This window comes from Stegostoma tigrinum, chromosome 11 (genome assembly GCF_030684315.1).
Source record: "Stegostoma tigrinum isolate sSteTig4 chromosome 11, sSteTig4.hap1, whole genome shotgun sequence".
NCBI classification, from domain to species: Eukaryota; Metazoa; Chordata; class Chondrichthyes; order Orectolobiformes; family Stegostomatidae; genus Stegostoma; species Stegostoma tigrinum.
The window spans coordinates 7,792,286-7,817,061 of NC_081364.1; the positions used below are offsets into that span (position 1 = coordinate 7,792,286).

The window sequence follows — 24,776 nt, forward strand, 5'->3', positions numbered from 1 at the left end:
TCTACTACAGCAGAATTTGAACCCAACTCCCCCAAGAATGACCTGGCTCTCCGGATTAGTAATTGAGCAACAATACCACTAGGCCATTGACAGCCTCATGACGTAAGTGCAGTAATGTCAGCCTATTTGTATATTCTATATCTCAACTACCAGGGATTAGTTATTTTGGATCAGATCATTCATATTAAGTGATTAGAATGTGAGAATGGCCAAACAGTTGTCAGACTGGAAAGAACAGACAAAAAAAAATTGCAGATGCTGGAATCCATTGCAGACAAGTTCTGGCAAAGTTTGCCGATGATACGAAGATAGGTGGACAGCCAGGTAGTACTGAGGAGGTGGGGAGGCTGTGGAAAGATTTAGACAGTTTAGGAGAGTGGTCCAGAAAATGGCTGATGAAATTCAACGTGAGCAAATGCGAGGTCTTGCACTTTGGAAAGAAGAATACAGGCATGCACTGTTTTCTAAACCGTGAGAAAATTCGTCAAGCATCAGCCCATCAGCCATGAGTAAATGGCGGAGTGGACTCGATGGGCTGAATGGCCTTATTTCCATTCCTATGTCTTATGGTCTTATGAAGAAAGGTAAGAGCCAAGATGTTCATTGCTCCTTTCCTCCAGACGCTGCCTGGCTTGTTATGTTCTTCCAGCCTACAGTTTGCCTACCTTGGAAAAAACAGACAGTCCAACTGGAGATAACAAAGTGTAGAGTTGGATGAACACAGCAGGCCCACTTTGTTACCTCAGCTGTGTTCATCCAGCTCTACACTTTGTTATCTCGGAATATCCAGCATCTGCAGTTCCCATTATCTCGAGTCCGGCTGGAGTTAGCGGAGGGGAGAGAGGATATGGTGACAGAGAATGTAACAAGTAATGCTAAAAGAAAGGGAAGGAATGGGTTCACAATTTGCAGGTGATGAAATTAATATTGAGCTCCCTCCTCACGTTACTTCAGATCTGATGCAGAGTCATCAAGACTTGAAACGTTAGCTTGTTCTCTGTCCCTGGATGCTGCCTGACCTGCTGTGGTCTTCAGCAATTTTTGTTTTCAGAACAGATTCCAGCATTAGCAGTGGTTTACTCCTAAATGAAATACCTAAATGAAATACTCCTCCCATATATCCCAGATGTTCTCGTTCTTCAAGGACCGCAACATCCCCACCTCCCCGGCCCGCCCCCGCAGTGGCCGAGAATGCCCTTGACTATGTCTCCAGCACTTCCCGCAACTCATCCCTCATACCCCGCCCCCGCAATAACCGCCAAAAGAGAATCCCCCTCATCCTCACACACCACCCCACCAACCTCCGGATCCAACGCATCATCCTCCAACACTTCTGCCATCTACAATCCGACCCCACCACCCAAGACATTTTTCCATCCCCACCCTTGTCTGCCTTCCAGAGAGACCACTCTCTCCGCGACTCCCTTGTCCGCTCCACACTCCCCTCCAACCCCACCACACCCGGCACCTTCCCCTGCAACCGCAGGAAGTGCTACACTTGCCCTCACACCTCCTCCCTCACCCCCATCCCAGGCCCCAGGATGACTTTGCATATCAAGCAGATGTTCACCTGCACATCTGCCAACGTGGTATACTGCTTCGGCTGTAGCCATTGTGGCTTCCTCTACATTGGGGAAACCAAGCGGAGGCTTGGGGACCGCTTTGCAGAACACCTCCGCTCGGTTCGCAACAAACAACTGCACCTGCCAGTCGCAAACCATTTTAACTCCCCCTCACATTCTCTAGACAAAATGTCCATCCTGGACCTTCTGCAGTGCCACAATGGTGCCACCCGTAGGTTGCAGGAACAGCAACTCATATTCCGCTTGGGAACCCTGCAGCCCAATGGTATCAATGTGGATTTCACAAGCTTCAAAATCTCCCCTGCCCCCACTACATCCCAAAACCAAGGCAATAAAATGTGAGGCTGGATGAACACAGCAGGCCCAGCAGCATCTCAGGAGCACAAAAGCTGACATTTCGGGCCTAGACCCTTCATCAGAGAGCTCTCTGATGAAGGGTCTAGGCCCGAAATGTCAGTTTTTGTGCTCCTGAGATGCTGCTGGGCCTGCTGTGTTCATCCAGCCTCACATTTTATTATCTTGGATTCTCCAGCATCTGCAGTTCCCATTATCACATCCCAAAACCAGCCCCGCTCGTCCCCGCCTCCATAACCTGTTCTTCCTCCCACCTATGCCCTCCTCCCACCTCAAGCCACACCTCCATTTCCTACCTTCTAACCTCATCCCGCCCCCTTGACCTGTCCATCGTCCCTGGACTGACCTATCCCCTCCCTACCTCCCCACCTATACTTTCCTCTCCACCTATCTTCTTTTCTCTCCACCTTCAGTCCGCTTCCCCCTGTCTCTCTATTTATTCCAGTTCCCTCTCCCCATTCCCCTCTCTGATGAAGGGTCTAGGCCCGAAAAGTCAGCTTTTGTGCTTCTGAGATGGTGCTTGGTCTGCTGTGTTCATCCAGCTCCACACTGTGTCATCTCTACTATAAATGAAATACCCAGTTTTGTTTCTGTCACTGTAAAAGAACAGACAGTGGAAATGCAAAGGGATTTTATTTGCTCACATCAGACAGAAGAAATGATTGGCGACTGAAGGTAGATTTTAGCTTGACAGTTTTTTTACGTTTGGTCAGCCCTGTATCACTCAAATCAATTCTCCTCATTTTAGCTTCAAGTTTTACACCTCCTACATCATGGGTGCAACCCATGCTCCCTGTCATCACACGCTGAGCATCAGACAAACAACCCGAGATATCATTTGGCACAATGAATTTATGCTGATTAATTAGCCCGTACTTCTTCCTCACACACTTCTCAAGAAAATGGAAGTACACGTTTGATTCATTATGTGCAAGGTGCCTCTGACGACAAGCACCATAGTATTCTCGAATGTCTCGGGTCTTCAATATCAGGTCTGGGTCTGCTCCATCACCAATGTTCTTGCCACACCCATAACACTTCTTTGGCTTATATCTCAACTTGGAGAGGGAAACAATTTCAAATGTCTTTTCGTGCTTTCCTGAAAATCAAAGGAGAGGCCATCAATAATCTACTCGTCTACTCACAGTTTACAGAAATATAGAGGGGTTATTGCTTGCCCAATCAACCCAAATAATTCCACAAAGCCATTCCCTCTCTGTACACACAATGTGGAGGGGCTGGTGTTGGACTGGGGTGGTCAAGTTTAGTTGAAAACACTAACTTATTGAGCAGAGCTCTGAAAGCTTGCGTTTTCAAATGAACCCGTTGGACTATAGCCTGGTGTTGTGTGATTTTTGACCCTGTACACTCGAAGTAATTTTGATTACATTTCTCCATGTTGTACCTCTATTCTCCCTTCTACCTATTGAATCCTGCCTTGATTGGCGACCATTGCAACACACACAGTGGTCTATGTAAAGAAATGTTCCTGCCTTTCAAGTTATATCTTTTGATTTAATCTTGCGTACAGGACTGTCTTGACTCTTGAAAACATATGCCTTCCTTTTTATCACTTCTTACCCTTCCCATCCTGTCTGAACTCTGCCTCGCAATGAGTTAGTCATAGAGTCACCAACTGCTACAGAAAAGAAAAATGCCCTTTGGCCCCTCTTATCTGTATTGGTCTAAAACATCCATCTATCTATAGTAATCCCATTTTCCAGAACTTGGCCCCCAGCTTTGTATGCCTTAGCATCACAAGTGCAGATCTACATGCATCTTAAATGTTCCAGGGGTTTCTGCTTCACATCTCCTCAAAACCTTCTGCCCCTTAGCTCAAATATATGGCCCATGGTTGTTGATCCCTCCGTCAAGGGGAAAAGTTTTCTTATCTTCCTATCTATGCCCCTCGTAATTTTATACACATCAATAATCTGCTCCTCCCCCCACCGGGTGTTAAACCTAAGTTACATGTTAGGGCCCCAAGGAAGTCCTGACACATTGACTCTATCGGAATTTCCTGCAATGTTTTCACTTCACCATCCCCTTGATTGTCTCTTGACCCCAACTCCCCTTGACTCCGACATCCCGCTGGTTCACCTCCAACTGATCCATACTTCCAATTCCCTGATTCCACTTCAAAACAACAATACTCCCACTGCCGGTCCCCAGCTAACCCCTGAACATTCTCGGTCATCAGTGACCACCTCGTTCACTTCTCACAGCTCCTCCCTACCAGGCCTCATGAGCCCTGGCAGAAAACTTGCCCCAAGCCAACCTGAATACCCACCTCATCCAGTTTGCCACCCAAATACCTCCTGGCTCAGCCACTACCCCACTCTGCTGCCACCTTATTTCCCTGCCACTCTCCATGGCTGCTACCAGCATTGCATCTTTTCTGAATAAGTTCTCAGGATAGGAAAGTCCAAAGCTAGAGGGGCATAATTTTAAGGTGAGAGGCGAAAGATTTAAAAGGGACCTGGGGGCAACTTTTTCACAGAGAGGGTGGAGGGCATCTGGAATGCGCAGCCTGAGGAAGTAATGGAGGTTAGTACTATTATAACATTTAAAATGCATTTGGACATAGATAGGAAGGATTTAGAGGGATATGGGCCAAATGCACGCAAATGGATTAGCTCAGTTTGGAAATCCTGGTCAGCATGAATGAGTTGGGCCGAAGGGTCCCTTTCCGTGAAGTATGTCTCTATAATAACTCAGTAGCTTCCTCGCTTATTAAAGGAACTTGGTTGATGGATCTTTTTATTCTGGATCTAGTATAGAGAAGACAGGGTAAGCACAGGAAAGATGTTCCCAATGTATTTTCGCTATATTTTACTGTTTTTCCTCACTATAAAATACACATGACAATAGGATCATTCATGTATTCATTCAATGACCAGGGAATCCAGAATCATGGGTCTCTCTCTGAAGGTACAGGATAGGCCATTTAGGATTGAGGTGAGGAGGAATGTCTCCACCCAGAGAGTGGTGAGCTTGTAGGATTCACTACCACAGCTGAGGCCAAACATTGAATGTTTCCAAGAAGGAGTTAGATGTAAATCAGAAATTGCTGGAGAAGCTTAGCAGGTCTGGCTGCATCAGTGGAGAAAGAAACAGAGTCAACGTTTTAGGTCCACTGGACTTGAAACATTAACCCTGTTTCTTTTTCCACAGACATGGCCAGACCTGCAGAGTTTCTCCAGCAATTTCTGCTGCAATTTCACATTTCCAGCATCCATAGCTCTTTATGAGTTTTTGTTTAGTTTAGGAGTTAGATAGATTTCTTAGGGATGAAGGGATCAAGGCGTATGGAGCAAAAGTGGGAACAGGGTAGTGAGTTGGATCATCAGCCTTCTCATGCTCCAATTTCAGTACGTTTCTGTAGAAATTCCCATCTCAACATAACGATAACTGCGTACATCACTTAAATTCTATGAGGTGACCAGTGGAGGTGTAGGGCTGGAGGAAGAGATGGAGAGAAAGAGAGAAGCATCACTGCTTCCGTTGATACTATCACCTACCAGAATACTGCAGCTTGTGCCATAGAAAGGAGATTTGGAAACGGGTTTGCCTTCTTCCAACTGAACATTGAGTACCATAGTGAACCGATTGGATTTAAGGTATATAAGCTGTTTTCAGACACCAGAAACAGACATCCCTCTACATGCAGAACACAAGGCACAAAATACTTCTGGGGGGAGGGGAGTCACGAGGAGAGGTGATCCCACAGAGATTGCCAATCTAAGAGTATTCAGGAGGCAGGGAGTGCAGTAGGGGGGGATGGGAGAGACTGGTCCTGGAGACACCAAGGTGCTGCCAAATCTCACAGCATTAGGGGTCTCTTTGTTCCATTACCCACCAGAGCTGGTGGTGGGGGAACATGAGCTGGACAGTCAGGAGATGGCCTGGTGGCTCAGTGGTCAGTACTGCAGCCTCACAGTGCCTGGGAACTGGGTTCGATTCCAACCTCGGGCGACTGTCTGCGTGGAGTTTGCACATTCTCCCAGTGTCTGCGTGGCCTGGACTCCCAGAGTTCTGGTTTCCTCCTACATTCCAAGGATGTGGAGCTGAAGTAGATCGGCCATGCTATGTATGGAGTAACAGGGATAGGGGTCTGGGCCTGGGTCTGGAAAGTATGTTCTTCAGAGAGTCAGTACAGACTTGTTGGGCCAAATAACTCCTATCTGAAATGTAAGGTTTCCATAGAGCAGGGAAAGATGGATATGTCACGAGATTTGTCTTGGAAGAGTATCAGCTGATCTCAGAATTGATAGAGATTGGGTGCTGTAAGCTAATTGCCCAATGGTGGAATCAAACGTGTATCCATGGGGCTGTGAGGAAGCAGTACTAATCAGTGAGCCTGCTCCAACACCAGCACCTCCACATACATTTTGTGGAGAGAATTTCAAACCTCTACCAGGTATGAAGTGTTATGGGCCAAAGGCAGGTGTATGGACTTGGGGCACAGATCAGACATAAGTTCATTGCATGGCAGTACAGGCTTCAGGAGCTGAATGGCTTACTCCTGTTCTTGTCCTCCCAAGTCCCAAAATATAGTCCTCAAAATATAAAATTTACCTTTAGTGTTGCTCTTTCTTGTTTGAACACTTTCTTCCTTTCTCTTTTTTATTGTTGAGGGACATAATTTCTGAGATACCTTCTCATCAATTAATGCATTTTCACAATCAATGATCTGACTTTTCTTCAGAAGAGGCTCATAAAGTAAACTTGTCTCCAACTTAGCTTGATGATCTGTTGTGTGCATCTTTGTAGAAGAAGGCTCGAGATTGTATGTCTCCCTCCTCAGAGCCTCTGCCTGCTGAAGCTTCTTCATTTCCATTTCTACAGTCTTGGCATCCTGGATTTTTCTCTTTTTCTTCCCTGGAGTCTTAAATTCCTGGCTTCTTTCCACTAAAAACTCTGAGATCTTTAATTGTTCAACAGGTTTGCTCATTTTGTTTTCCTCTAGAATCTTTGAGGTCTCACTTTTCCCACACTTCTTCTCTTGGCATTTGGTTTTTTGTCTAACTTTCTTGACTTTCTTCCCTAGTTTGTGGAAAACAAAAGAAAATGTTTTGATGAAATTAATTGACTTTTTTTCTAATACAATCAAATAATACTGGCTAGGTTAGCATTTATTGCCCATCCCCAATATCCCAAAGGGCTGCCAGGAGTCAACCACATTGTTTCATGTCTGAAGTCGCATTTAGGGTTGACCATGTAAGGATGACAGTTTCTTTCCCTGAAGGACGTTAGTGAGCCAGATGGGATTTTCTGGGCATTTGGCAATGGATTTGTGGTCATCATTGGACTCTTAGTTCTACCATCTGCTGTGGCATTGCAGGTCACCACAATCTCTAGATTAATAGTCTGGTAATAATACCACTGCGTCATCGCCTCCCCACTTGGGGCTGAGCCTTAATGATATTGGTGAACCACAAGGTCACCCCCTAATAATCTGGTTATCAGTAGACTTTCAATTCCAGGCTTTTATTGACATCAATTCCATCATCTGCTATTGTGGGATTTGAACCCGTGTCTACAGAATAGTTACCCGGTCTCCAGGTTAATAGGCTAGCGATAACACCACCAGGCCATTGGCTCCCCTATGTAATTCATTTTGCTTGTTGAAGTACTGCTACTTTACTACTGTAAATGCATCTTCAGTTTATTTTCCTATATTTATATTGTTAACTAAAATGGGACAAGGGCTATGTTAAAGGGAAGGCAATGGCCTAGTGGCATTATCGCTGGACTATTAACCCAGAGACCCAGATAATGTTTTGGAGACCCGGGTTCAAATCCTGCCACGGCAAATGTTGGAATTTGAATTCAATTAGTATCTGGAATTAGGAGTCTAATGATGACTGTGAATTCATTGTCAGTCGTTGGGGAGAAACCCATCTGATTCTCAAAAGCCATTTAGGCAAAGAAACTACCGTCCTTACCTGGTCAGTCTACATGTGACTCCAGACCCACAGCAATGTGGTTGACTCCTTACTGCCCTCTGGGCAATTAATGCTGCCTGGCCAATGATGCCCTCATCATGTGAATAAATAAAGAAAGATAAAACCATAGACAATGGGTGACTAATCTTTTTGAAAGCAGGTAACCAATAATCATTGCAAATGATGTTTATTCAGCTGTTTATTGAAGAAGTGGGGGAGATTGAGTCACAGATGAGAGGAAGTGTTCAATCAGCAACAGGTAGCTGATTGGTCTCGTGGAGTGGTGACCTGTTGTTGATACCAATGGCCTTCTAATCTACTACTTGATTGGCTCCCGTGTAGGTGAACAGCTTGTAGGTGTAATTGCTTGACCAAAAACCATCAGACCCCAAGAAAGAAATGGGTTGTCCATTCCTCTGCAGTTATCAGCTTGAAGAAAATAATTTTATTTCCTTCATTTGTTCTTGTAATGATGTGTCTTTCATTCTCCTCACCGTTAGCAGTCCTGACCCATGTGTCACACCAATAATCATTGTCCAAGCCGTTTCTCTGCTCTGAAACATACCCAGAAAGATCTGATCCCCTTTATGATTGCAGTATCCACAATTTGCACTATGACCTGGACATTATGTCAAATGGGCCTTAAGTTATGTGGTGAGGTATGAGATAAGACTCTAATCCTTTCTGTGATAATCAAATGCAGACTTACAGCTTGCTGGTTTGTACTCGCTAACCCAGTGCCCAGATTCTTGCGGTGTAAGAAATGGTTTCAGACAGTTTGATAGGTGGGCTCTCAGTGTTTCGGCATTGTCATGGAGAATGTAAATGGCACGGTTACATCGCCAAGCTGTTTCAAGTCAACTCTGCTTGATTGAGGCATTGCCATAAGGAACCTTCCCCCACACATTTGTTCAATTCTAAAGGTACACTGCTTGGATGCATTCCTTCTGTTAACCAAAAATAACCAACACATTCTTTTTGTTAACCGAAAAGAAGAAAACCAAGAATTGCAGAATCTGGAAGTCAGTAATGAAAACAGAAATTGCTGGAAAACAGAATAGCAGGATGTGCTATTTCTCCAGAAATACTACCAGACCTGTTGAGCTTTTCCAGAAATCTGCATTTTTATTGATAATCTTTCTGTTTGCAGTTTTCTGAGTGGCATGTGCAAATGGTATGGGTTTCCTCCGAGTGCTCCAGTTTTCTCCCACATCCCAAAGGTGCGCAACTATGGTGGGCTGTGCTAAATTGCAAACAGTGTCCGAGGATGTGCATCGAGGTGGGTTAGCTATGGGAAATATGGGGTTACAGGAATAGACTAGGAGGGTGGGTGTGGATGGGATGATGTTCAGAGGGCCAGTGTGGACTTGATGGACTGAATCGCCTGCTCTAAACTGTAGAGCTTCTATGATTCTATGATACAAAAGGATTGGGATATAATATTTGTGAAATGTGGCTGTTCCTATCACCTGTGCGTCTTCGCAATTCAATTGAAATATCATTAATACACTAAAAATTTTTCATCAGAGCAAATGTAAAAGAAGCATTTCCTAACCTTTTGATGTGTGTGCATCTTTAAGGGGATGCATCTTAAACTGCTTGCAATCATTATTACCACTAACCATAACATACAAAGGAAGGGCCATGATCTGCTGCCCTGTTACGAACAATACTAGTTGACATCAAGCGTTGGTATAGAGTCGCCCAACTAACCATCCTTATAGTGTAGCCTTATCTCCAACTGAAGAACCCAAGGACACAATCATTAATCTCCACACAGGCAGGAAAGAGAGACCATATCTGGAGTGAGACAGAGTTTGAGTGAAGACACAGTTCGGGGAATCTGAAGGCAGTGTGGGAATTTGGTACAGACGGAGAAAGGTGCTTTTTGCCTGCTCTTTCAGCTGAGAGTTTAGAAGGTGTTTTAAACAGGATATTCTGCAGCCCAGGATTAGGGGCCCAGCACAAAAAAAGAGACATCACAGGAAAACTGTAAATTCATTGGTTGGCAATAAGTGCTTATTTGGCCGTCTGCTTTCAGATTGAGGGCAAATTGGAAAATATTTACAGGTTAGAAACTAAAAGACTTGTAGGAATTCAAAAAAAAACAAATTAAGAACAAAGCCAGGCCAGGTATGTATTGTAACTACATGATGTGGAAGTTGGTGGATCTCACTGTCGCTCGTAGCAACCACATCTGTAACAAGTGTTGGTTGCCTGAGGAACTCCAGCTCAGAGCTGATGAGCTGGAATCAGAGCCTCAAACACTGCGACACATCAGGGACGAGGAGATTTACCTGGGCACTGTGTTTCAGGAGGCAGTCACACCACTTCAATCAACTACTTTGAGTTTGGTCAGGGACAGGAGGATGTGGCTACAAACAAGGCAAGTAGAGGGATCCGGCAGGGAATGCTGAAGGAGACTCAGTCCTTGAGCATGTTTAACAGGTTTGAGATTCTTGCTCCGTGTGGGTGAGACCGGGGTCTGTAGGGAGAATGAGCAAACCGACCACAGCACCATGGTACAGGGAGCCATTCCAGAGGCGGGAGAAAGAGAAATGCAGTTGTTATCAGGGATAGTACAGTCAGGGGAATAGACAATGCTTCCTGTGGCTAGGATCAAGAATATCCCAAAGACTGTGTTGCCCCCCTGCCCAGGTTCAGGATATCACATCTGGGCTGCAGAGGAGCTTGGAGTGGGACAGGAAAGACCCAGCTGTAGTAGTCCACATCGGCACCAACAATAAGAACAAAGAACAAAGAAACCTACAGCACAGGATCAGGCCCTTCGGCCGTCCAAGCCTGCGCCGATCAAGATCCTCTGTCTAACATATCATCTATTTTCTAACAGTCTGTGTCCATTTGCTCCCTGCCCATCCATGTACCTGTCCAAATGTATCTTAAAAGACGCTAACGTGTCTGCGTCTACCACCTCCGCTGGCAACGCGTTCCAGGCACCCACCACCCTCTGTGTAAAGAACTTTCCATGCACATCTCCCATAAACTTTCCTCCTCTCACTTTGAACTCATGACCCCTAGTAATTGAGTCCCCCACTCTGTGGGAAAAAAGCTTCTTGCTATCCACCCTGCCTGTACTTCTCATGATTTTGTAGACCTCAATCAGTTCTCCCCTCAATCTCCATCTTTCTAATGAAAATAATCCTAATCTACTCAACCTCTCTTCATAGCTAGCACCCTCCATACCAGGCAACATCCTGGTGAACCTCCTCTGCACCCTCTCCAAAGCATCCACATCCTTTTGGTAATGTGGCGACCAGAACTGTACACAGTACTCCAAATGTGGTCGAACCAAAGTCCTATGCAACTGCAACATGACCTGCCAACTCTTGTACTCAATACCCCGTCCGATGAAGGAAAGCATGCCATATGCCTTCTTGACCACCCTATTGACCTGCGTTGTCACCTTCAGCGAACAATGGACCTGAACACCCAGATCTCTCTGTTCAGCAATTTTCCCTGGAACTTTTCCATTTACTGTATAGTTCGCCCTTGAATTTGATCGTCCAAAATGCATCACCTCGTATTTGCCCGGATTGAACTCCATCTGCCATTTATCTGCCCAACTCTCCAGTCTATCTATATTCTGCTGTAATTTCTGACAGTCCCCTTCACTATCAGCTACTCCACCAATCTTAGCGTCATAGGGAGAAAGAGAAAAAAAATGTTCTGCTGAGGGAATATGAACAGTTAGGGGTTAAACTGGAAAGCTGAACCAAAAAGATAGTAAGAATTGCTGATTCTGGAATCTGAGATAACACAATTTGGAGCTTGAGTAACACAGCAGGCCAGGCAGCATCAGACGAACAGGAAATTTGACATTTCATGTCAGGACCCTTCCTCCAGCTCCACACATAACCAAAAAGATTGTGATTTATGGAATACTGCCTGAGCCACAAGCTCATTGGCTTCCCGGATCAACAAGATTAAAGAGGTAAACACGTGGCTTTAAGATTGGGGTGGGAGAAATGAGTTTGAATTCATGGGACGTTGACTCCAGTATTTGGGGAGGAGGAAATTGTACCGAAGAGACAGGTACAGGCTTCACCTGAGTCAAATTTCAAAACTAGGGATGTAGATAGGGCTTTAAACTAAATAGTGGAAAGGGCTAGGTACCGTTGCATAGAAAATTATGGGAAAAGTTAAAGTGGCGGAGGGCTCAGCAGAGGATATTAAAGTTTGCAGAATGACTAATAGGATAGAGAGTGTGGTAAGTGTCAGGAATCTAACTTTAGGATAAAGGAACAACCGAGAGAAGGGGGCTTTCAACTCAGGTCTGAGGGTGTTGTACATAAATGCATGCAGTATATGAAACAAGGAAATGAGCTCCTAGCACAGACTGAACTTGGCCGGTACGATGCTGTGGGTATTACAGAGACTTGGCTGCAAAGGGATCAGGGCTGGGAACGATACGGGCCCTATTGAAAGGACAGGGAGAGGGGGAGGGGTTGGCTTGTTGGTAAGAAATGAAATTAAGTCGATAGCAAGAAATGATAATGAGTTGGACGGTGTAGAATCTGTCTGGGTAGAGTAGAAGAACCGCATAGGGAAAATGACCCTGATGGGATGAGTGTACAGGCCTCCGAGCAATAGTTAGGATGTGGGAAAAGAAACAGATCAGGAAATAGAAATGTAAGAAAGGTACTATTAGAATAATCATTGGGGACTTCCGTATGACAGACTGGGAAAATCAGGTTGGTAGTGGATCTCAAGAAATGGGGTTCAAGGAATTTGTTTTGGAGCAGCTCATGGTGGAACCCACCAGGGAACAGGCAATTCTGGATTTGATGATGTGTAATGAGGCAGAATTGATCAGGAGCTTAAAATGAAGGAACCCCTTCGGGGCAGTGACCATTATATGATAGAATTCACCCAGCAGTTTGAGAGGGAGAAGCTGTAGTCATATATAATGGTATTACAATTGAGTAAAGGGAACTACAAGACACAAAGGAGGAACTGGCCAGAGGTGGTTGGAAGGAAGCTCAGCAGGGAAGATGGTGGAGTAGCAATGGCAGGAGTGCCTGGGGGTAATTTGGGAGGCAAAGTAAGAACTCATCCCAAGGAAGATGGAACTCTAAGGGGAAGGCAGGGTAACCATGGCTGACAAGGGAAGTCAGGGACAGCATAAAAACAGGAGTAAAAGACATGCGATGTGATGAAGATCAGTGGGAAACCAGAGGACTAAGAAACCTTTAAAAACCAGCAAGGGATAACTACTGAAGCAATAATGGGGGAAGAAGATGAAATATGAGAATAAACTAGCTAGTAATAGAAAATAAGATTGCAAGAGCTATTGTTTAGATGTCTAAAGGTAAGAGAGAGGCAAGAGTATACATTGGACCACTGGAAAGTGAGGCTGAAGAAATAGTAATGGGGAACAAAGAAATGGCAGAGGAACTGAATGGGTATTTTGCATCAGTCTTCACTTTAGAAGACACCAGTAGCAAACCAGAACTTTAAGAGAGTCGGGGGAGAGAGGTGAGTGCAGTGGCCATCACTAAGAGAAGGTGCTGGTGAGGCTGAAAGGCCTGAAAGTGTCTAAGTCACCTGGACTGGATGGACCACACCCAGAAGGAGGTGGCTGAGGAGATTGAGGAGCCATTGGCGGTGATCCTTCAGGAATCTCTGGAGTCAGGGAGGGTCCCAGAGGACTAGAAAATGGCTAATGTAACATTGCAGTTTAAGAAGGGAGCGAGGCAGAAGACAGGAAATGATAGGCCAGTTAGCCTGACCTCGGCCGCTGGTAAGATTTTAGAGTCCATTGTTAAGGATGAGGTTACAGAGCGTATGGAAAGCACATGGCAAAATAAGGCTGAGACATTGCAACTTCATCAAGGAGAGGTCATGCCTGACAAATCTATTAGAATTCTTTGAGGAGATAATGGGTGAATTAGACAAGGTGGAGTCAGTGGATGATTCTCTTTGGATTTCCAGAAGAACTTGTCAAGGAACTGCATAGGAGGCTGTTGAATAAAAAAAGAGCCAACGGTGTTAGAATTAGGGTTGTGGCATGAATGGGGGATTGGCTGACTGGCAGAAAACAGAGAGTGGAAATGAAGGGGCCTTTTTCAGGACAGCAGCTGGTGAATAATGGAGTTTCAGAGGAGTCCGTGCTGGACCATAGCTATTCATGTCACAGATTAACAATCTGAATGCAGAGACTGACAGCATTGTTGCTAAATTTGAAGATGAAGTAAAAATAGGTGGAGGGACAATTAGTGTTGAGGAAGTGGGAAGGCTGCGAAAGGATTTGTACAGGCTAGGTGAGTGAGCAAAGAAGTAGCAGATGGAATACAATTGAGAAAGTGTGAGGTTTTGCACTTTGGCAGGAAGAAGAGCCATTGACTATTTTATAAATGGGGAAAGGCATTGGAAATTTAAAGTATATAGGGTCCTGGGAGTGATGGTTCAGGATTCTATTAAGGTTACCATGTAGGCTAATTTGGCAGTTTGGTAGACAAATGCATTGTTAGCACTCATTGCCAAAGGGCTAGAACACAAGAGCAGAGACCTCCTTCTGTAGCTGTATAAGGGTCTGGTCAGATCCCACATTTGGAATGTTGTAAGCATTGGAATATTGGATCTTGGGCCCTGTATCTAAGCAAGGATATGCTGGAGTTAGAGGGATCTTGAGGATATTTACAAGAATGATCCTGGAGATGAAGGACTTGTAATATGAGGAGCAGTTGGGAACTCTGGGTCTGTGCTCAATGCGTTTAGAAGGATGAGGAGGATCTGACTGAAACGTGCAAATATTGAGAGGCCTGGATAGAGTGGACATGGAGATGTCTCTACTAGTAGGAGAGATTAGGACCCAAGATCACTGTCTCAGAGTGAAGAGACAACCATTTAGAAATGAGATGAGGAGGAATTTATTCAGCTGGAAGGTGGGGAAATCTGTGGAACTCATTGCTGCAGAGGTCTGTGGAGACCAAGCCATTGAGTTAATTTACGACAGAGATAGATTGGTTCTTGATTGTTAAGGGGATCAAGGGTTATAGGGAGAAGGCAGGAAGTGAGGTTCAGAAACATATCAGCCATGAACAAATGATGGAACGGTTGTGATAGGCCAAATGGCCTAAATCTTCTCCTGTATCTCACGGCCTAAGTCATTATTTCACCACTCCCTGCGTAATATTGGCACATTTATATATCTGAAAGAAGAACATAATTAAACTTACATTAGGCAGTTCCCTCTCAATTGTCATTACTGTGTTTCCCTTACCTGATAATTCTTTATCTTTACCCTTGCTGAATATGTGTCCATATTTGTTTTCAGGTTTATTTAAAATGTTATCGATTAACTTAATAATAAGGCTGTAATCACTTTTGCTCATTGGCTTTTCTTTTAATACTTTCTTTCGGAGTTTATGTAGTTTTCTCTGTCTCTGCTTCATGAATTCTCTCTTCAGATCACTTAATGTTGTCTGTGGCTCATTTTTGATATCAATACATAGATAATCAACATTCTGGAACCGTTTTGGTGTTTTTAAGATTGGGAGCATATCATCAACAGCAAACCCTGAAACATAAAAGAAGTTTAACAGAAAAATCAGAACAGACTCTCAGTGCAGACTCTTAAGAGATTGATGTAATCATCCCTCATGCCATGAGTGAATAAAGAAATAAAATGTAATCACTTTTCAATCCCACTTCAAATCTAAAGCAGATGGATGAGCTACACTGATCAAGGATCAAGGCAGTCTATAACAAAATTTGTAAGAACTAACTTGTTTGAGTATAGGAGTTGGGTAGCCATGTTAAGTTTGTACCGGACGTTGGTGTGTTTTTTTTTCTGGAGTCCTGTATCCATTTCCAGTCACCCAGTTACAGAAAGTATATTATGAAGATGGGGAGGTTTCAGAAGAGATTTGCCAGGATGTTGCTGGGTACGGAAGGTTTGAGTTATAAAGATAGGCCGGGAAACTTTTCACTAGAACGTAGGAGGTTGAGGGGTAACCTTGGAGTTTAAAGAATTGTGAGCGATATAGACAGGGTTAGCGGTTTTTTTCCCTAGGATGGGGGATCTCAAGAATAGGGGCCACATTTTCCACGGTGAGAGGAGAGAGATTTTAAAAATGCTTGGGGGCAAATTGTTTACACAGAGTGTGCTTCACACGTGGAATGAACTTCCAGAGGAGAGGGTTGACGCAGGTACAATTACAACATTTAAAAGACAGTCGGATAAGCTGATGAATAGGAAAGGTTTGGAGAGGTATGGGCCAGGAATAGGTAGGCAGGGCTAGTTTAGCTTGGGATTATGTTCGGCTGTAGGGTCTGTTTTTGTGCTCCATGACTCTAAGAACTAAGAAGTAGGTGCAGTACTTGCCAGTTTTGTATTTGACCTATTTTCACCAGTTAGTAAGATCATGGCTTTAACTATACCTCCCAACAGTCTCCCTGCATCCAAATCATCATTTGGTCGCACAACGTTTGAGTACTGCAGAACAAAAAGACACATTTTCTCAAAGTTTTCCATCTTGCAATCAACACGACATTTTTGCAAAAATACAAATCCAATGGGGAAAACAACATCCACTCCTCTTGTGAGGAGAGATCGTTGATTGGTTGGCGAGTGGACAAGGATTGGAGAGGCGTTTCCATGGAGAATGCACCAGTTAATTCTGATTGACAGCAAACATCCAAGCTTGGCTTAAATTTTAAACAAGGGAGGGGAGGTCTTATCCACACCTCTGGATGAGAGGATTGGGGTTCACGTGCCAGCTGTTCTGCAAGTGTGCCTGAACAGATTGATGAAGAATGCATTTCACCAGTCAGGCTATATCTAATTGATCGTGGCACTGCCCTGAGAAATGAACTGGCCAATGTCTGTCACCTATTTTGAGTTGAAACATGTGCAGATTTTTTCTGTCTGCCTACATAGGGACAGCTCTGGAGGGCAACTAAGAATGGGCAATAAATGCTGGCCTGCCAGCAATGCCCACACCCCACAATGAATTTTAAAAAGAGGTAGAGAATTCAAAAGATTCACAACATTTTGAGTGAAATGTTTCCTCATCTGAGTCCCAAATTACCAACACCTCATTTTAAGACAGCTTGTTCTAGACCAGAGGGAAGGAAAACAGCTTCCAGCATCTACCCTGTCAACCCTGTTAAAAATATTTTATTTTTCAATGAGATCATCTTCTAAATGTTAAGGAATTTTGTTGCCAATGCCTAATGAGTATGTCCACCTGGGAAATTCTGTGTCACTGCTCCTGGGCTCTGTGGGCCTATGTGTAGCTGATGAGCCTGATCCCAGATGCACATCTCCAACCACACATTTGGCAGGTGTTTCCAGGAGGTGGAATTGGCCTTTATCCTTGAAACATTTGGTATTCGTTCCTCTGGTTCCTTTTCTGAACTTCCTGCTACTAACAGATGTTTTCAAAGAATTGTGTCCCTTCATTCCCTGCAAATCAGTTTCTTCAGCACGAAGGTCTCCCATGCATTGACATCCATGTTGCATTTCTAGAGGGAAGCCTTCAGAGAGTGAAACACGTGCTTTATCCTCATCTCATTCGAGTACCTTCGTTGAGCTGGTGAAGATTTGCTTTGGCAGTCAGAACTCAGGCATCTTAAGCATGCGGCTGGCCCAGTGGTGTTGGTTTTGAATGGTTGTGGCCTCATTGCTGGCAGTGTTAGCTGCTTCAAGGACACTGACGATAGCACGCTCAGTCTCCCAGCTAATGTGGAGAATCCATCTCAGGCAATATCAATAGTACGTCTCAAGGGTCTTGAGGTGACGTCTATATGTAGTCCAAGTTTCAGAGCCATACAGGAGAGTCGGAAGGATGGCTGCCTTATACACAATGAACATGGTTGTCATAGTCATTGAAGATTCATAGAATCGTAGAATCCCTACAGTGTGGAAACAGGCCCTTTGGCCCAACAAGTGCGCACCGACCCTCAGAGCATCCCACCCAGACCCATCCCCCTATACCAGCCCTAATCTACACACACCTGAGCACTATGGGAAATTTAGCATGGCCAATCCACCAAAGAATTATCATCCTTAGACATCCCAAAGGCTTAGAGGTGATGCTAAATCCTCACATCAATGCCAGCCTGAGATGAGAGGTAGCTTCCCAGGTAAGGAAAATATTCCACATTTGTTTGTATTTCTCCATTGATCTTAATGCAAGGATGGATCTGTTTGAGAAAGGACTTGAGTCTTCTTGAGGTTCAGACTGAGAGTAATTCTTTGGTATGCTTTCACAAAGCATTAAGCCTTTGACGTTTTTCTTCCAAGACATCAGAGATGATATCATCATCCACGTACTGATGTTCCTCAAGCAGGGTCAGCACTGTTCCCTTCTTGAGCTTCAACACGTTGAGGTTGAAACATTTTGCCATCCATTCTGTAGAGAATTTCTGCATCACTGGGAAGCTCATTCTTAATAAGATTCAGAACAGTGGGATGAAGATATCAGAATATAGATCTAATTTGTTCAATCTCCACTCAGAGGACAATTTTGTCACTCTGGGAATTGTTTTAATGTACCTTTATTACACCCCTTTTGAGACCTTCCTTAAGTATGGAGACCCAGGCTATATACAGAACTCCAAATTTGGTCCCACCTGGGTCCTGTATAATTACAGTAAGGTTCCTATACTATTATACTCCAATTGCTTTGCAATTAAAGCTAACAGACCGTTTGTTTTCCCATTTGTTTACTGTACCAACATGTCAACTTTCAGTAATTGTTTTCTAGGAGGCTCGGAGCTCTCTAAATAATAATGCTACCCAATTTCTCACTACGTAAAAATATTATTTTTTAATGCTATTTGCTTTTTGTTCTGCCAAATGGCTAACTTCAAATTTTTCCATATTTTATTCTGTCTACCATATTTTTGCCTGCTCAGTTAATTATCTCAAGATGTTTGCAATGTCTTTGTATACACTTCACAGCACAATTCCCCACATTGAAAATTATCATCAAACTTAAATATGTTATTGCCAATTCTTCACCTAAGTCATATGGTCCGTTCAGTGTGGAAACAGGCCATTTAGCTCAACCCCATTCTGCCCCTCTTAAGAGCATCCCATCCAGACCCATTCCTCTACCCCTGCATTACTCATGTCTGGCCCACCTAACCTAAACATCCCTGGACCCTATGACCAATTTTAGCCTGGCCAATCCACCCAACCTGCATATCTATGGACTTTGAGAGGAAACCGGAGCACCCAAAGGAAACCCACACAGACACAAGGAGAATGTGCAAACTCCACACAGACAGTGGCTCAGTGTTGACACTGTTGCCTCGCAGCACCAGGGACCCAGATTCAATCCCATACTTGGGTAACTGTCTTTGATAGATATTCTCTGTATGGGAGAACCAAACTTAGACACTTGTGGTACGCCACCACTTACACTCACCCATCCCAAAGTATGAACTGTTTGTCTGAAGAAGGTTCATGACCTGAAACATCAGCTTTCCTGCTCCTCTGATGGTGCCTGGCCTGCTGTTTTCCTCCAGCTCCACACTGTGTTATCTCTGACTCCAGCATCGGCAGTTCTTACTGTTTATCTGTGGTCTTGGTTTTCTCAGCATTAACCAGCTCTCAATTCATGATGATATACTGGCGTAATCCTATAAATTCAAATTGTATGCAACATTCTCTTGCACAGTACCTTACTGAATGCTTTTTGAGATTCCAGCGGGTTTGCACATCTTCCTGTGTGAGTTTCCTTCGGGGGCCCCAGTTCCCTCCCAAAGTCCAAAGGTGTTCAGGTTAGGGTGACTTGGCCATGCTAAATTCCCCGTAATGCCCAGGGATATGCAGGCTAGGTGGACTAGTCATGGGAAATGCAGGATTACAGGGATGAAGTGGGCCTGGGTGGGATGCTATTTGGAGGGTCAGTGTGGACCCGATGGGCTGAATGGCATGCTTCCAGGTTGTATGAATTCCATATACTTGGTTTAACAATTCTTTTGCTCCTGGCACACTTACAATAACCATTCTAATTCGGTTAACATTTTCTGACAGGCAATTTTCACATTTTTATTTTGCCCAGTTATTCTACTTGCTAAGCTGTCAAAATGACTCATAATTACCTTCAGTATTATTAAACCAATTTTTATCATTCATTTCCCTTTCAAGATTTAATTTAGTTTTGTTGCCTTGATCTAACTCTCTCATCCAGCAAGCTACTGAAAATGTTAAAGGTGCTACAAAAGTTATGGTGGGGCACAAACAGGTGAATGAGGAGATGTCAAATACTTATTCTGGAATAAGAGAATAGCAAGATGTTCACACTTAAAGTTAAGATAATATTAATGGAAAACACTACTTTAAGTGAGACAACTTTAAGTGAATTACAGTTTCCCTTAAGAATCAATGTTAAATCTAGAGTTAGGTTCCTTCAGACAATTTCTTACCCAAAGAAACCGAAGTACAAGTTGAAATACTGCACCATTCATGTGTAGCATTGTGCTTTCCTAACTGAAATAATTTGTAAAACAGATTAAAACACTGAATGTAAACAGAAATACACTAGAAATTCAGATCTAAATAAAACTCACCAGTCTCTATTAAACATGAGCTTTAACGGCTTTGTCTCACTCTGTCTCTTTAACTCTGCATTTCCTCTCTCTCTCTCTCTCTCTCTCTCTCTCTCTCTCTCTCTCTCCCTCCATCTCTCTCTGTCTCCCTCACTTTGCCTTTTCCACTCTGTCTCACTGCCTTTTCAGTCTGTGTCCAAATGCAAAACTCATAGAATTATGCAATCGTGGAGACACACAGCATGCAGACAGACCCTTCAGTCCAACTTGTCCCTGACAACCAGATATCTGAAATAAATCTAGTCCCATTTGCCAGCATTTGGGATATATTCCTCTAAGCCCTTCCCATTCATGTATCCATCCAGATGACTTTTAAATATTGTAATTGTTCCAGTTTCCACCACTTCCTCTGGCAGCTCATTTCATACACGAGCCACCCTCTGTGTGAAAAAGTTACCCCTCAGGTCCCTTTTAAAGCTTCCCCCTCTCACCTTAAACCCTTGCCTCTCTAGTTTTGGACTCCCCTACCCTGGGGAAAAGACCATGGCTATTCACCCTATCCATGACCCTCATGCTTTTATAAACCACTCCTCAGGCTCTGATACTCCAAGGAAAATATCCCCAGTCTATTCAGCCTCTCCCTGTAGCTCAAACCCTCCAACCCTGGCAACATCCTTGTAAATCTTTTCTGAACCCTTTCAAGTTTAACGACACATTTCCTATAGCAGGGAGGCCAGAATTGAATGCAGTGTTCCAAAAGTGACCCAATCAATGTCCTGTGCAGCTGCAACATGACCCTCCAAACTCCATTAACTTAAGCAAGGTAAGAATGGCAAAGTGAGTGATCCATTGTGGCTCTAGCACATGGGAGCTGGTCTGACCCACAGCACCGACTTCTGCGTCATTAGGAAATGTGCTTCTGAGGGAGTGAGCTGGGATCTAGGTTTCTTGCCCCACAAATGTAATGGGGGCATAGGGTTTAGTTGGGGGGGGGAGGAGTGAGTAGGGGCACGTACCTTGATTCCTTTTTTGCAGAAGGCAGTCACATCCCTTTTGGTTCTGTAAGGGTCTTCAGATTTGGTCTGATGTGAGGGACAACCATTATATTTGAGGCAGGTTCAAGGATCCTGAAGGTAATAATGGAGGACCCCAAGCTACTTTCCTAACCAGGTCTCGACATGAAAATCACATGAATCCAAAAAAGAAGACCTATTTCTAGGGAACTGGTCATAACAATTAACTAATGTTAAAATAGAACAAAGTTAACTCAGATATTCTGGTTAAACGTGCAGAGGTCCAATATAAAAGGTCATCCATTCAAGGCATGTATGAGGAGGAATTTCGTTGCTCATAGGATGGTGAATCTCTGGAATTCTCTACCTCAGAATGTTGTTGAGGCTCACTCACTGGGAATGTTTTAGACAGAGATCAACAGATTTCCAGATGCATGAGATCACAAGGAACATGGGGATAGTGTGGGAAAATGGCATTGAGGTAGGAGATCCACTATAATCTAGCTGAATAGCAGGCTCACAGACTTGAATGGCCTTGTCCTGCCCCTATGCCCTTGATCTTTGGGGTCTTGTTGGCTCAGTTGACAAGGCAGCAGGTTTGTGATGCAGAATGATGCTGCCAACAGTGTGGGTACAATTCCTACAGAAGCTGAGGTCCCACCTTGCCCCTTGCCTGAGCTATGGTGACCCTCAATTTAAATTCTCACTGATGGGAGAGCAGCCCTAAGGTCCTCAGGGACTGTGATGACATTTGATAGAGGAGATCAAAAGTGCTATTCATTCAAAGCCAGACTGGTCCTTCCTTATGTTCTTTGTATCTCATCCACTTTGCCAAACTATGTTAAGAAACGTCCACGTACCAACAGGCGGCAACAGATCCAACACTGCAGCTAGGTGATAGGATCACCCAGACACTGAATCGTTTATTGATTGCAGGGCAGATAACCAAGACAGACCTACATGAGATGAAGCCAGAAGGCACAAACACCTTCCATTTCTATGGTATCAGAGATAATGGGAACTGCAGATGCTGGAGATTCCAAGATAATAAAATGTGAGGCTGGATGAACACAGCAGGCCAAGCAGCATCTCAGGAGCACAAAAGCTGACGTTTCGGGCCTAGACCCTCTGATGAAGGGTCTAGGCCCGAAACGTCAGCTTTTGTGCTCCTGAGATGCTGCTTGGCCTGCTGTGTTCATCCAGCCTCACATTTTATTATCTTCCATTTCTATGGGTTGCCTGAAGTACATAAAACAGACTTCCCTCTAAGACCCATTGTTACCCGATCAAGCACACCTTCACACAAATTGGCCAAGGACCTACAACAGAGATTGAAACACCTCGTCTACGGATCACTTCATTCTATCCACTCAACCCAAGATTTCCTCAGTACCCTCAAGGACATAAACATTAGCGACAACGAGATTATGATATCCTTTGACGTTGCAGCTTTATTTAATTGACATCCCACGAGTCAAAGAAACAGTGGCCGCATTACTCAAGGAAACAGTTACACAGACCAGCAGCTCCATCAGCAAGGACAGCATACTTAAACTACTAGACCTCTGCCTCATCAAACACTTAGTCTTTCTTGGTCAAGTATACAAACAGATCAATGGCACACCTATGGGGTCACCCTTCCCCACATTCAACCTAAACTGTGGATCTGGAACATAGATGAAACATTTGTCATTATTAAATGCAACAAATTGGAAGAGACCCACCACCTCATCAACAGCGTATTCACAGGGATTAAGTTCACAAAGAAAGAAGAAAACAACAGTCAACTTCAGTTTCAGGATGTTAAGGTAGAACGATTGACAAGCGGAGAGTTCCAAACCTCAGAACGCAGAAAAGCAACCCATACGGATCAAATCCTCAACTTCAACAGCAACCAACCCAACACCCACAAACAAAACTGCACTAGGACACTATTTAAATAGGCCAGGACACACTGCAACTCTCCAGAATTATGCTAGGAAGAGGAAGAACACTTATACAAGATCCTTGCCTCAAATGGGTATCCCCATAACTTCTTCCACTGAAGCCTACAAAACAGACAACAACAGGAGGACGCTGTACGACCCAGCACACTGGCCACACTGCCCGACATCAGGAACATATCGGAACTGGCAACAAGATTCCACTGGGAATCTTGTGGCCCACAAGCCCGCAGCAATTCTCCAACAAACACTCACAAGGATTAAAGACCCCGTTCCCACAATATGCAGAACCAACGTGGTTTACAGAATATCATGCACTGACTACCACAAACATTACATCGGACAGACATGAAGGAAACTAACCATCAGAATACACAAACATTAGCTAGCAGCAAACTGGCACGATGAACTCTCTTAATATCTGTACATTCAGACAGTGAAGGCCATCAGTTTAACTGGGACAAGGTAGCCATAGCAGTCCAAGCCAAACATAGACAGATACAGGAATTCCTAGGGGCATGGTTCTCCACCCATACTTCAATCAACAAACATATAGAATTGAACGCTATCTATAAACCCATACAGATCAAAACCAGAAATGACAGTACTCACCACAATGGACCAGACAGTATAACTTCCAACCTGCGCAGAATAACTTTGCTTCATTGGAGGCTCCACTGATGATGTCCCCAAGCATGGTGACAAAACGTCTGAGCAATAACAAGCCAGCTCAGTGAGCAAGTCAACAACCTCACCCACAACCCGAGCTACAGGTCTTTGCCAAAACTTCAAATCACTTTACCTCTGTTATTCCACCCTTCCCAAAGACCTACCTCTGCAAAAATATTCCAGTGCTTTTCTGTAAGATCCACCTTCGAAATAGTTGGTGAAAGAAAGCATATCAGTCGTTATTTTCACATCTGGAAGTGCTTCTTCCACAGCATCTTGTAGCTTCTGGTGTAAAGGTGGAAGCTGCGTTGTCCTTTCGGAGCCTCCCTTTACATGTAACAGACTGAGATCCAGGAGAGCAGCGTAAGATAAAATCTGCAGACGGAGTTCCACACACCCTGGTACAATGTTCAGAATTTTATTCTCCACAGAATTAACAATCTTCCGAAATTTTAAGAGGAGGTCAAGATTAGTTTCAAATAGTTCTTTAAATAGATTTTCCAGGGCATCGGTTCCTTCCTTCTGGGCATTATTAGCTTTAACTATAGCTGCTTTAACCAAACAATCTGTGAATGAAAGCAGACAAAAAAGGCGTTAGACAGCATGAATTAACACACAATTATTTACTGCCTTCTTAACCTTAGCTGCCAGAGTATAGAGATAGCAAGAGCTGCCAATGCTGGAGAACCTGAGATAACAAGGTATAGAGCAGGATGAACACAACAGGTCAAGCAGCAGAGG

General features: G+C 44.0%; 1 protein-coding gene across 1 annotated transcript in view; it reads right to left on the reverse strand.

Annotated features, from left to right (window-relative positions):
• Positions 1 to 2,569: 2,569 nt before the first annotated feature.
• The window catches only part of LOC125460470 (uncharacterized), a 35,034-nt gene continuing 12,827 nt past the window's right edge, over positions 2,570 to 24,776 (reverse strand). The window contains exons 6-9 of the mRNA XM_059649671.1: positions 24,200 to 24,601; positions 15,129 to 15,425; positions 6,516 to 6,983; positions 2,570 to 3,036 (exon numbers count right to left, since the gene is read on the reverse strand). Coding sequence (XP_059505654.1) covers positions 2,570 to 3,036; positions 6,516 to 6,983; positions 15,129 to 15,425; positions 24,200 to 24,601 — 1,634 coding nt within the window. The remainder of the gene's footprint in view (positions 3,037 to 6,515; positions 6,984 to 15,128; positions 15,426 to 24,199; positions 24,602 to 24,776) is intronic.